General features: G+C 37.6%; 1 protein-coding gene across 1 annotated transcript in view; it reads right to left on the bottom strand.

The window, feature by feature from the left end:
* The window catches only part of Mia2 (MIA SH3 domain ER export factor 2), a 106,091-nt gene that overhangs the window by 71,701 nt on the left and 20,068 nt on the right, over positions 1-14,322 (bottom strand). The window contains 2 exon segments of the mRNA XM_047538624.1: positions 11,306-11,406; positions 11,507-11,722. Of these exon segments, the coding sequence (XP_047394580.1) occupies positions 11,306-11,406; positions 11,507-11,722 (317 nt within the window).

The raw sequence follows: 14,322 nt of genomic DNA, 5'->3' as shown, positions 1-14,322 counted from the left end.
TTATTTTTTAAAAAGGTTATAACAGAATATTAACAACTATATGCCTATGTATTAGATAACTTAGATAAAATGGATAAATTCATAAAAACAATCAAAACTAACTCAGAACCAGGCACAATGGCACATGCCTGTAATAAGCTGAGGCCATAGGATCCCAAGTTCAGGGCCAACCCAGGTAAGAGCAATCCTGAGCTCAATTCCTAATACAGGGGGCGAAACTAACTCAGAAAGAAATAGAAAATCTGATTAAATAGATTGTTTAAAAAAAAAAAATTAAAAAAAAAAAACTTCCAACAAAGGAGAGACTGGAACCAGATGGTTTCACAATTGAATTTTACCAAAAGTTTAAAGAAAAATAAACATTGATTGATCATTCTCAAACTCATTCCAAAAATGGAAAAGGAGGGATCACTTCCTAACTTACTCCATGAGGTCAATATTGAAAGTGATATAAAAGCCAGAAATAAATCACAAGAAAACACCCCCCCCAATATAACTTATTACTACAGATGCAAAGATATTCAACAAAATACTAGCAAATCTAATACGGCACATATAAAAAAGGATTATACACCATGACCAAGTAGGATTTTATCCCAGGAATTCAAAATTGGCTTAAAATACAAATATAAATCAGTGTCATATGCCACAGTAATAGAATGAAGAAAAAAACACGTGATCATCTCCAAAGACTCTGAAAAAACATTTGACAAAATCAAACTCCCATTCATGATCAAAACACTCAACAAACTAGGAATGAAGAGAGCTTCCACAACCTGAAGAGGGTAATCTCTTCAGGTTGTATTACTGTATTATTAATTGTATTGTATTACTGGAGGTTCTGGGCAGGTTAATTTGGCAAGAGAAAGAAATAAAAGGCATCCAGATTGGAAAGGAAGAAAAAATTCTCTCTGAAGATTATAAAATCTTTTTTTAAATATTTTTTTAGTTCTTGATGGACCTTTATTTATTTATTTTATGTGGTGCTGAGGATTGAACCCAGTGCCCCACACATGCAAGGCAAGCACTCTAGCACTGAGCCACAAACCCAGCCCCAAAGATGATAAAATCTTAATATAGAAAATTCTACGGAACCTACAAAAAAAAAACTACTCAGGCTGATAAAGAAGCTCAGTGAAATTACAGGAAACAAAATCAATATAGAAAAATCAGTCTCATTTCTATCCAACAGCAATAAGCAACCTGAACGTGAAAATTTTAAAAAGCACTTCCAATTTCAGTAGCATCCAAAATAAGATATTAGAACTAAAATTAACAAAAGAAGCTAATATTGAAAACTACAAAACAGTGTCGAAAAAAATTAAATCTAAATAAAGGAAAGATACCCTCTGTCTGTGCACTAGAAGACTTAATAATGTCAAGAAAGCAATACTTACCAAATTTGATTTACAGATTCAAAGCAATCCCTTTTAAAATTCCAACATCCTTTTTTGCAGAAATAGATGAGCTGATCATAAAATTCATTTAGAAATGCAAGGGAACCCAAACATCCAAAATAATACTCACAAAGAAAAATAAAGTTGGCAGACTCATACTTCGCTACTTCAAAATGTACTAAAAAGCTACAATAATTAAGACAATGTCAGAAAAAATTTAAAAGACACTATGATAATGACATAACTATGTAACACATAGACCAAAGGAACAGAAATTAGAGTACAGAAATAAACCCTTAAATTCACAGTCAATTATTTTCAACAACAGTATCAAAACAAATCAATGTGAAACAAGCAGTCCTTTTAACAAACCATACTAGGATAAATCAATATCCATATTCCAAGGAATGAATTTGGACTCAGACTTTACACTACTACAAAAATTAATTCAAATTATTACAAAAATTAATTCAGGTATTAATATTTGTGACCTTGTTTTACGCAACGGTTTCTTAGACATGACACAAAAAACACAAGCAACCAAGGAAAAAATAAACAAGTTGAACTTAATTAAAACTTAAAACTTGAGGGCTGTGGTTGTGGCTCAGTGGTAGAGCACTTGCCTTGCACGTGTGAGGCACTGGATTCAACTCTCAGCACCACATATAAATAAATGAATAAAATAAAGGTAGCTCAACAATTAATATATACATATATATTTTTAAAAAGTTTAACTTCAGTGCTTCAAAGAACACCATATCAAGAGAACACACAGAGTAAGAAAATATTTGCAAATCATGTATCTGAGAAGGGACTAGTACCTAAATATATAAAGAACTCTTATGACTTAATAACACAAATCATTTGTTTAAATAGACTAAAAGATGAACAGATATTTCTCTGAAGAAAATATATACAAATAGCCAATAAGCACATATAAAGATGTTCAACGTCTTTATTTATTAGGGAATGCAAACCAAAGACACAAGATACCACTGTATACTCCCCAGGATGGCTATTTAAACACACACACACACAAGCACACACACACACAAATGTTAGGGGATGGAAAATTGAACTCTCATAAACTGCTCATGGGGATGTAAAAAGATGCAGCCTCTGTGGAATACAGTTTAACAGTTCCTCAAAAAGTTAAATGTGCCAAGCGCAGTTGCACATGCCTATAATCCCAGGAACTCAGGAAGCTGAGGCAGGAGGATCACAAGTTCAAGGCCAGCCTCAGCAACTTAGTGAGACCCTAAGCAACTTAGTGAGACTCTGTCTCAAAATAAAAAATAAAAAGGATGTAGGTCAGTGGTAAACTGCCCCTGGGTTAAATCCCCAGAGTACCTACCCCCTAACCGCCAAAAAAAAGTTTTAAAAAAACTAGAAAGAAAATTAAATCAAAGCAATGTTATGCCTTCCTAGCACCCAGGCCAGTGTGATAAGAGTTCCATCATTTAGCAAAAAAGAAAAAGAAAAGAAAAGAAAAAAATCACATTGGTAGCCAGGTATGGTGGCACACGCCTGCTGTAATCCTAGCAACTCAGGAGGCTGAGGCAGGAGGACTGTGAGTTCAAAGCCAGTCTCAGCAACTTAGGGAGGTCCTGAACAACTTAGCAAGACCCTGTCTCAAAATAAAACATAAAAAGGGCGGGGATGTGGCTTGGTGGTTAAGTGCCCCTGGGTTCAATCCCTGGTACAAAAAAAAAAAAGAAAAAAAAATCATATGGGTGAAGATGATCATCAGAGAAGAAAATTCTACAAAACCTGACAGCCCCTCTCCTTCTCTTTCTCCATTGGGGTCTTGTTAAAACAAACAAACAAAAAAAAAAAGTATTGATTATTGGTTGTTCTTAAGTGAAGAAAGGGAAATACGTACAATCTGAAAGTATCTCTCCTCCACAACATCTTTATAAACCCCATCTCAGTAAATGACTTAAACTGCCATAGCCAAAAACCTAGGAGTCATTCTAGATTTCTGCTTTTACCATCTAATCAATCTAATCAGTAAGGTCATAGTCATTTTAGCTCTTAGCTTCTAAATATCTCTCCATCCATTCTCTTATCTCTACCATTGTCACTTCACCCTTAAATCCTGTTTTGAGTTTTGTTCCACTGACATCTAACCTACATGCTACTTATCGAGAAGCTCTATATAAAGTCGAAACACTGAAAAGCCTTCAACAGCTCTCGAGCACCTTACAGTAGCACTTGGAACCTACTTGTTTCCAGTAAGCATCATTGCCCATCACACCTTGAGCCCACTTTATGCTCCAAGTAATAAGGGTCCTTCTTCTCTGCACACACCTGACTGTTTTATGACCCCTCTCCTTTAACTATTTGCTCAGCCTGGAAACTTTACTAGCCACTTAAGAAAACGTTCTCTATTCCACCACTCACTTGGTACGTACGCTTCAGTAAGCACTTCATCAGCTTCTACTCTGGACTAATTTTTTGTCTTCTCTCCTTTAACATACAGCATGCTGCTAAAGACCAGAACTATGTATTAGCCCATTTAGAAGCTCCATAGAACTGACCTTTGCATTCAGATATGTGCACTAGATATACTATAGTTGAATAAATGAACAAAAAGCATAGCAACAATACTTTTAATTCACATAACAAGAAAACAATCATAACTGCAACAATATTTAAAAAGTATTTTTAAAAACAATGCAGTTTTTTAAGACAGAACGACATAAATGTTCCTAAACATGACAACAAAAACACCTGCAGACACTTGAGAAAAATCTCTGCAACCTGATTACAAAGTGAACCCGAAAAAAGTAAAATCTGAACAGTGGGAATTTACTATGCCTAGACCTTTTACGTTAAGAAGACACAGACAAGCAAGGAACAATCTCGCTTATGGCAAAACATCTCAAACGGGCATTGTATATTGAAAGAAAACGCAGAATTAGAATCGCAACTCCCGTTCAAGATAACGAGAAGTTTCATCACTCAATATAAAACTCATTTCAGAGGATCGGTCCCCAAGGTTATTACGGTTGGAAGAATCACGTGTCAAAGACCCCTGCTCAAAACAAATAACAAAACGGAACAGCTAATTCATTTGGGGAATCGGGGAAAACGTTTACTGCCCCTATGCAAGTCCGGCAGCGTGGATGCTTTCGTCACCTTCCTGATTTCCAGGTCCCCTGATACTACACAAAAAAACCGTCCAAGCAGCTTGACCTGGCCAGTGCCTCCAGCCAGGCCGCAGGCGGCGGCAGGTGAGGACAGGCTTCAGAACCCCTGACCAGCGCGGCTTCGACCCCAAAGCCAAAGTCAGCGGCTGTGCTCCCCGGCGGCCCCGCTTTGCCTGGGCCACGTAACCCCGATCGCGCCCACTCACCCTGCGTACTTCTTGCAGGACCAGCCCCAAGTACGGCTGAGGGGCAGCCCTGGGCCCCTCCATCTCGCCAAGGCTGCTTTGGCTGTTGCCGCCGCAACCACGGCCTGCCCAGCCACGCCAAACAGGCGGCGGACACTCAGCGTTCGGTCCGGAACCCGAACCTGCACCCGGCAACGGAGCAGACCACTTCGAGCCGGCTGCGGGGGGCGCCGCGGGCCCGGGCTCCCGCAGGCCTCCCGTGTTCACACTGCCTGCGGGAACAGCCTCGGCCCCTTCGCTACGCCGTGCATGCTGAAGCAGCGCAGGTTCAAGCCCGTCCCGCTCGAGCCCGCCACGCGTCCTCTCCATAGCACCCACCCCTCGGATTGGTTTCGGCCAGGCCGCTGAGGAGAGGCGGGGAGGCGCGCACCACGGTAAACTACCCCTGCTTCCGTGCGCGAGGTTGGTAGACGTGTCCTGTTTGTTCGCTCTTAAAGGGGCCGGCGCTCTACCTGGCGAGGCCAAGGGCTCTGCAAGTCAAGGGCTAGGGAATGGAAAAGGGGATTCGGTCTCAGGCCTTGCACTGGGGTGTGGCCCGCACAGGCTCCAAGACCAGGGCTGTGCCAGGGCGTCGGCCTCGGTTGCCGTGGCGGTGGCGGCGAGGCTTCTCTCAGAGACTTTTAACACAGACCGGCCGGTGAGCACCGGACGGCCCCTCGGCCCAGGGCCCAGGGCCGGCCCCCGCCGCAGCCCCCAGCCCCAGCCCCAGCCCCCAGCGCTCTCCTCCGCTCCGCCCGAGCCTGCCATCTGTCCCCCACCACAGGTCCTGACGGCGTAGTACCCCGCGGGATCCCGCTGGCCCAAGGAAACCCGCCGCCTCCTGCATTCCTGTCAGAAAATGGCCTGCAGTACACGCGCCGGGGTGTCTTGCCAACGGTGTCTGGACTTCGGACTGCGGCTAGGAAAGCGTCTCGGGTCAGCTGTGGCCTGATCTGAGTTTAACCTCTCCTACCCAAGAAAACACCAGTAGGCTCCCCTTTGCCCTGTGGAGGGTGTCAGGGGTCTGTCACTTCCCTCAGTGACCTCGGCGCTGGCTAGACGGATCTGGCTTCAACTCCATTAGCTCCTAGTTACCCAAGTGCTAAATCAACCCGTGTGGACGTTGGCCCATGGCGTGCTGTTTTCCTCTGAGTACAGGAGCTAAAAGTAGCAACTTGCCCTCTAAATTTAGGACCCTATTTTTAGGGACGTTGAATAAAGTGCCCAGAGATGGATCTGTCTGTAGAAGACGATTTAGGTAACAGGTGTAAAGGACAACCCATCCCAACACATAGGACCCTCTTAGGAGTGTAATCATTCTCATTAAATTCCACCTTCTAACTCAAGTCTTCAGGGAAGCAACTGAAAAAGGAGCAGATACTTATACCCGAACAAATCACCCCAAAGAACATAATAGATTGACAAAATCTTAGATCCTTAGTAAATTTCCAAGTGTAAGTTCTTGTAGCAACAGAACTGCAATACCATAAAATAAAATAAAATAAATGTCAAAGTTAACTGATTTTCAAGACCCAAAATGGGGCCTAGTTTTTAAGAATTCAAATTGCTGTCTCTCTCTCTCTTTTGCCACATCAGCCTGGTGAGTTTCAGGAACTTCCAATATCAGAGAGTAGCAGAAATTGCTTAATAATTATTTTTCAGGAATTACAAACCCTTCATACGTGTTGGATATAGTGTGTATTGAAATTAAATTATGTGAGTAGCTTGTCAGAGCAGAAGCATCATAAAAATTTTATCTTTAGAATTTCAAAGATTCTTAGAACACTGTTCTAAAACTCTTAGAACAATGTATTTCTCAATTAGAACATTGCATTACTTCATAAAAATTCTTTAATGAGTCTGCACATTTCCAACTTTAAGGACTTGTAAATAATAATAATAATCCCTTTGCCCTCCCTAAATTAGTCTGTGCCCATTTCCAATTTTCAAATTAACCATTCCAAATAGGAAAAACAGATTAGGGACAAAAGAGAAAGTGAAATACTAAAAAAAGAAGAAGAAAATATAATCTTATCCCATAGCAAAAACATTGTAAATTTTAGCAAACTCAATGCAGGATTCGAAACCCAGTTTCTTTTCTGTATGCTTAACTTACCTCTTCCTCCAGATCTTTCAATTCCATTCCTTAAATGGCTCATGTTAAGATAACCTTTGATGTAAATAAAGGTCTTCTAAGCACCTCATATCCTGGAGAAAGATTTCAGATTCTAATATGTCCTGCACTCTTCTGTTTCCACACTGACTGATCCTGTTTTGACACTTGTGTGCTAAAGGGGTGCTACAGGTGGAGTTGTGACTACCAACCTATAATCCAATTTCATGGACCTCACAACATACACTTTTTTTCTTTTAATATCACACATACTGCTACCCTCTTAAAATCTACAGTTTGAAAGAAAATCCCTAATTTTACTAACAACTAAATTGAGTATTTTATTCTGTAGCCTATTCATGTAGAGTATATATTTTCTATCATGTTAAAAATATTCAAAAATTGTGCTCCATAAGAAGCTATGGGCTTATATAGGACCTACATTAAAGGAAATGGGCAACAAATATTTATGTGTGCAACAGCTGCTGGGAAATATCCAAAACCACTGGAAACATACTAACCAGTAAACTTCCTCCACAACCTAGAAACCCATTTCCCTGATGAGGGGCCCCGACAATGCTCTAAGCACTAGTTGCTCCCACTTAATTAAACAGACAGTAGACAGTATCACAGGACATAAGATCTAGGCCTTTGGAAGAAAATCAAACAAAACTGTTGATCCACCTTGGGATTCTCTGTATTAATGATGTAAGATTGTTCTCAGAAGAGTAAATCAGGATCTACCTGTTGAACAAGAGCTGACTAATTTCCATTGTTTATTCTAACTACAAATGAAGATTGCTCTTTAGGAGTATATAAATGTTAGAACTCTAATAGTTTCCTGAATTATAAAATAAATGTAAAAAGTAGTGTTTATGGCTATTACCTGAATGATACAAAGAAAGCATGTTCTGTACAAAATCTACCTGAAATTACCAGCAAATTGAAACAATTGCCTAAAACATTTAGGTAAGAATAAAAGAACCCTTTCACTTAAATTTAACTGGAAAATAACTCAAATTTTCCATTTATTGCATCTATTCAAGTCTATATTATGGTTGCTTAATAGATGCATTCAGATTGTTAGATTCTAGATTTGGCAGGAACTCTTCAGAAGATTTAGTGTAAAGATTATGAACTTAAAGCCATATGGAAGTCAAACAGTTGAAATAAATGTAGGAAGAGTACATATCTACATAAGTAAGCAGTACTGCTTGAACTTTGTTGCTGTATAAGAATGGTAGATTTAACTGGGCAAAGTGGTGCATGCCTGTAATCCCAGCAGCTCAGGAGGTCGAGGCTGGATGATTGCAAGTTCAAAGCCAGCCTTAGCTACATCGAGGCACTAAACAACTCAGTGAGACCCTGTCTCTAAATAACATACAAAACAGGGCTGGGGATGTGGCTCAGTGGTTGAGTGACCCTGAGTTCAATCCCAGGTACACCTGCAAAGAAAATGGGCGAATTTCTGTTGGTCTTCAGCTTTTTCAAGAAAACCCAAAGAGTCTGATTTTTTAAATGAACTCACCTATTAGCAGTTGACAACTAATCTTAATTTTCTTAAACAATACATAAGCCAATTTTAACCAGCAACCTGTGATCCTAGTCTCTGCTTCTAATATTAGAGTTTTAAGACTCCTTCCCCCAGAATGACTTTCCAAGATCACAAGATAATTAAACAAATTTAAATTCAATATTTTTATGTCTAAAGAATTTCAACCAAAATGATTCAAGTAACATATATTTGACTGTAGTTATCAAGTCCACAAAAGAAGCATACTTTGAATAGACCATAATAAAAAGCACTTTTACAGAGAGGCAACTATCATGTCCTCATTAATATATTATTTTTTCAATTCCATAAATTCACTGGTATAATTTGTGATAGAGAGGGTTAAGAGATGGGAAATCAGGATACACCAATAAGTGTGTTAATTAATTAATTCTATTTTGAGTTTAAGGTTTTATTATGACTTTTTTTTTTTTTTTTTTTTGTCTAGGAATTGAACCCAGGTGAGCTTTACCACTGAGTTATATCCCTGTCCCTGTTTCTAAATTTTTTATTTTGAGGCAGGGTCTCTATAGGTGCTGAAGTTGGCTTCAAACTTGCAATCCTCCTGCCACAGCCTCCTGAGTTGCTGAGTTGCACCACCACATCCATCTTATTAAGACTATCTTTATAATTATCATTATTATTGATTTTTCTTTTCTCCTAATATGAAGATTTCTGACTAAAATTGTTAATCAATACCTTCAAGACCAAATCATACAGAGCAAATTAATTGTTTCTCTGAAGTTATTTATTATATAATGTCCACTCTCTGGAACTTAGAAGAAATATTAAATGAGAAGAGAACTCTGAAAGCAATGTGTATCATTAAGTCCAGTCTTCACAAAGATTCATCACATTTATTGGCACCACCATCAATCTGCCTGGTCACCCTATCTAGAAACCTAGTTACAGTTAGCCTCACTTTCCCTTTAATTCTCCTTGATTCATTCAATCAGTCATTAAATCCAATGAATCCTACCTAAAAAATATCTATCCATACTACCCTTCCAATCATTTCAGCAACCACCATCAGATAAAAGGCCAAGGTTTAAAAATGTGGCTAATGAGCCAAATACAATTCACAAAATATTTAGTCTGATCTCGATAGTATTTTATTTGAGCAAATATTTGCCAGCATTACAAATTGGGATTAAAAAAATGAAAAATGGGGATGGAATTGAATTGCTGTTATAACATGTAAAGTTATTCTTGAGCTGGTCATGGTAGTTCATGCCTGTAATCTCAGCTATTCAGGAGGGTGAGGCAAGAAAATACAAAGTTCAAGGATAAACTGGGCAACTTAGCAAAACCCTGTCTCAGAAAATAAAAAAGCTTGGGGACACAGCTCAATGATAAAGAACCCCTGGTTTGTTAAAAAAAAAAAAAAAAAAAAAAAAAAAAAACTCTTGATTTTATCCCTATATAAATTTTCAGTCTCACCCTATGCTCAGTCAGACTGAACTGTTTATAGTTCTCAAAAATGCCATGCTCAATTTGTGGTGCACACCATAATCCCAGCTACTCAGGAGGCTGAGGCAGAAGGATCATAAGCTGGCATTCAATCTTGGCATTTAGTAAGACCCTGTCTCAAAAATAAAAAATGAAAAGGGCTGAGGATGTAACTAGGTGGTAAGGCATTCCTGAGCCCAGTCCCCAGAGAACTGGAGGGGGATGGGGAGTGGGAGGGAGTTATGTTCTCTCTCACTTCTGAACTTTTAAAAATACTCCTTCTCAACTTAGAATACCCATACTTTCAAATTTGGCTAACTACTCTTTATTCAAGAGCAGCTCAAATGATCTCCTCTGGTCACGTTCCTAGTCTCCTCCCCACCTTCTCTACCTACTACTACCTATCAAATCTAGATAGACGGATAGATAGATAGATAGATAGATAGATAGATAGATAGATAGATAGACAGTACTCTATGACTATTATAGCACTATATTACAATTATCCTTTTCCTTATCTGTGTCCTCGAATGAGCTCTTTGAACACAACCACTGTTCAATTTCTTCTTATAATGAGAAAATAAAAATGCTTCAATTATATATATATATATATAGTAGCAGAGGATGAGAAAAGGAACTAAAATTTATAAAAGTACTATGTGCAAATACTACAGCTGAGTACTTTTTCAATACTAAGATTTGTAATAAAAAAATGAACAGAGAGGCTGAGTTTGTGACTAAGTGGTAATGTGCCCATCTAGCACATGTGAAGCACTGGGTTCAATCCTTAGCACCACATAAAAATAAAAAATAAAAGCATTGTGTTCATCTACAACTAAAAAATAAAAAAGTGAACAGAATTTGGAATAATTACAGGTTGGTGAAATTTTAAAATATTAGTTGCTTTTGTACTCTCATGTTACACCACTCGGAGGTCACAACTATCATTTGGATAATAATTATGTGCTGAAAATTATTTTTAGTTAGTATTATTTCTGATTTAACTCATTTAGTGTAATTTTCCCTAATTTGAAAAAAAGAAAGAGGAAAAATATGGTCAAGATCAGCAAAGCTTGGGGCTGGGGTTGTGACTCAGTGGTAGAGCGCTCACCTAGCACGTGTGAGGCACTCGGTTCTATCCTCAGTACCACATGAAAATAAATAAATCAAATAAAGGTATTGTGTCCATCTACAACTAAAAATTTTTTAAAAAGATCAGCAAAGCTTAAGAAATGTTTTTTAAAAATCCTTAACAGCATCTTTGCAACAAAACCTTCAAGTAAAAAGATTCTTACATGGAAAAACAGACATTATATAAAGTTTGTATAAGAAAGATTCACTCAAACATATTTCAAAGCTACTCCTATATTTAGTAAAATAGATAAAATTATTTTGAAAGATTTAAAAGGCCAACTTACCCTTTCTGTAAAAATTGTGACCAGTGAAAATGCAGAATTCATGAACTCATAAACATCAATTTGAAATAAGTATTTCAGAATCTGAAACTCAGTAGCATCTTCTGTTGATTTATAAATAAAAATGTTAATATTTGACATACAACTGCTGATCCTAATTTCTTTCTTAACTGAGAAATTAGAAAACAATAACCTGTTTCTTACCATTTGGAGGAATGTAATTTTGAGAAGACAAAGAGTTATCAGTTGAAACCATCTGGCTGTTTAGCAGGGTATTTTCCACAGATCTGTCTATTTCCACCTGAGCAGACTCTTCAAAGTCTACTAATGGTTTTGATTTTTCATCATTTTCAGAAAATGAGGTTTCAAAAAGTACTTCTTCATGAATTCTCATAGGTACCTCTATTTGAGAGATCATATCTGCAAACAAATACAAAGAAATGTCTTTTTAGAAATAACTATGTTGTTGGGGGCTTCCCTTTTATTTTCTAGGAGGTCATCTTTGAACCATTGTGATCATGTGACAATTCATTTGATAAATAATGCACTAAAACAAATTGTTGCCTGTATTAGTGCCTGTTGCTGCTGTGACAAATTATCATAAACTTGGTGGCTTAAATAATACAAATTTATTCTCTCCGAGTACCAAAGGTCAGAAGTCTTAAAACTAAGGTATTGGCAGGGCTGCATTCTTCCAGAGGGTCCAAAGGAGAATCCTTTTTCTTGCCTTTTCTGCCTTCTAGAAGCCTCCAACATTCCTTGGTTCATGGCACCATTCTTCATTTTCAAAATCAGCAGAATGCATCTTCTAATCGCTATCTCTCTTATTTTGACCCTCCTGCCTTCTTCTTAAAAGAAACCTTGTGGGGCTGGGGAGATAGCTCAGTCGGTAGAGTGCTTGCCTTGCAAGCACAAGGCCCTGGGTTCGATCCCCAGCACCAAAAAAAAAGAAAAAAAAGAAAAAAAGAAACCTTGTGATCATTTGGGGCCCATAAAATATAATCTCTCCATCCCAGGATCCTTAAGCACATCTCCAAAAGTCCTTTTTTCCATATAAAGTAACATATTCACAGGGCCTGGAGGTTAAGACTTGGACATATTTGAGGGGACTTTATTCAGTCTACCACATAGTCTTTCCTTTATTCCTTGTCCATAGAAGAATTACAAGAACTGTATGCAATTCTGTCCTTTAAATCCCTTTACATCGCCTTTTATCCTAAAAACTATGTTTAAAAAAAACACCTAAAACTAACAACTGTCAACAAGCACTGTTGTACTATATAAGCTTATGACTAAGAATAAGATAATAAATAGTCCCTTAGGATTTCATTCCTGTTAGAGACATTTATCATCCAAGAAGTTGTGATATCTAGATGCCATTGCAAAAAATACATATTTCTGCCTTTCAAGAAAATCAGTGAGATAGATTTTTCTTATTTTAGCTGTTAAAGGACCAGAGAATCAAAATGACCAAAATTATTTATAGTATCTACAGGCTATTTTATGTTGATACTTGACTTTTGGTTTTTTGTTTGTTTGTTACTTGGGATTTGACCCAGGGGCCCTTTACCACTGAACCTTATTCAATCCTTTTTATTTATTTATTTATTTATTTATTTATTTATTTATTTTTGGCGGTGCTGGGGACCGAACCCAGGGCCTCATGCTTGCAAGGCAAGCACTTTACCAACTGAGCTATCTCCCCAGCCCCCTTTTTATTTTTTTGAGACAAGTTCTCACTAAATTGCTTAGGGCCTCAATAAAGTGATGAGGCTGGCCTCAAATTTGTGATCTTCCTACGTTAGCCTCCCAAGTTGCTGGGATTACAGGCATGTGTCATCACACTCAACTAATAACAGCTTTTTAAATCCTATGATCAAATATATCTCCTGCTTTTTTTTTTTTTTTAACAGGAACCAGGTAAATATAACACGGATAAAAATTCCATGTTATCCAACTGATAAAATAATTATTACTTAAGGGAAAATATTGCAGTTAAACAATGCTTATACAGGTTTAAACAAAATGATCTTGACTTTTATGCTTTTATGCTACAAAATACATCTTTTAAAAATATTTTTTATTTGTCCATTGACCTTTATTTTTATTTATTTATATGAGAATGGAACCCCAGTGCCTCACACATGCTAGGCAAGCACTTTACCACTGAGCTACAACCCCAACCCACAAATTACATCTTTAAAAGACCTATAATGTACCTGAATTCAACTTTAGAATAGTTATTCATATCTCTCAACCTCTGTTTTAAAAGGATTACCTTTCCCAAAATCAATTTTAGAATTTCAAATTTGACCCATCTCTAGATCAAAAGTTGCCATATTTGTAACATTGCATCATATAATTATGCCTATACAGGTCAAAATAGCCATCAGTTTATTTTTTTTAAATCAGTTTGACCTGATGCTGGTGGTGCACACCTGTAATCCCAGCTATTTGGGAGGCTGAGCAGAAGGATGACAAATTTGAGATAAGCCTGGGCAATTTAGTGAGCTCCTGTCTCAAAATGAAATCTAAAGAGATGGGGATATAACATGGTGGTAAAACGTTCCTGGTTTCAATCCCCACTCTGCAAAATTAAATTTAAAAAAGAAAGAAAAGTTAATCAGTTAAATTTTCAAATGTACTTTAATATGATCACTTGATTGAACTGAGTAAAATGAAATAAGTTTTTTTTTTTTCTCAGTTCTATCCTGAAGTATGTATTCAAGTGATCTGTGAAATCTACTTCTCAGTTACTTTAACTTTTTAAGACAAGGATAAAAAATTATCAGTGTAGACCTGAAAAGCAACCTTAAATAGTAAGTGAATATTCAATGTCTAATTCTGCTTTTTGAGTTAACAAATCTTAATGTAACACTTTGATACTGTCACTCATTTAGCATTGTTTAAAAGACAAAAGTCCCCACAGGCAGGTTGGTGCATGCCTGTAATCCCAGCAGCTCAAGAAGCTAAAATAGGAGGATGGTAAATTCAAAGCCCAGCCTCAGCAAAAGCCAGGC

Source organism: Sciurus carolinensis, chromosome 2 (genome assembly GCF_902686445.1).
Source record: "Sciurus carolinensis chromosome 2, mSciCar1.2, whole genome shotgun sequence".
Classification (NCBI taxonomy): domain Eukaryota; kingdom Metazoa; phylum Chordata; class Mammalia; order Rodentia; family Sciuridae; genus Sciurus; species Sciurus carolinensis.
The sequence above is the reverse complement of the archived record's forward strand: the minus strand, read 5'-3'. Positions and strand labels throughout refer to the sequence as shown.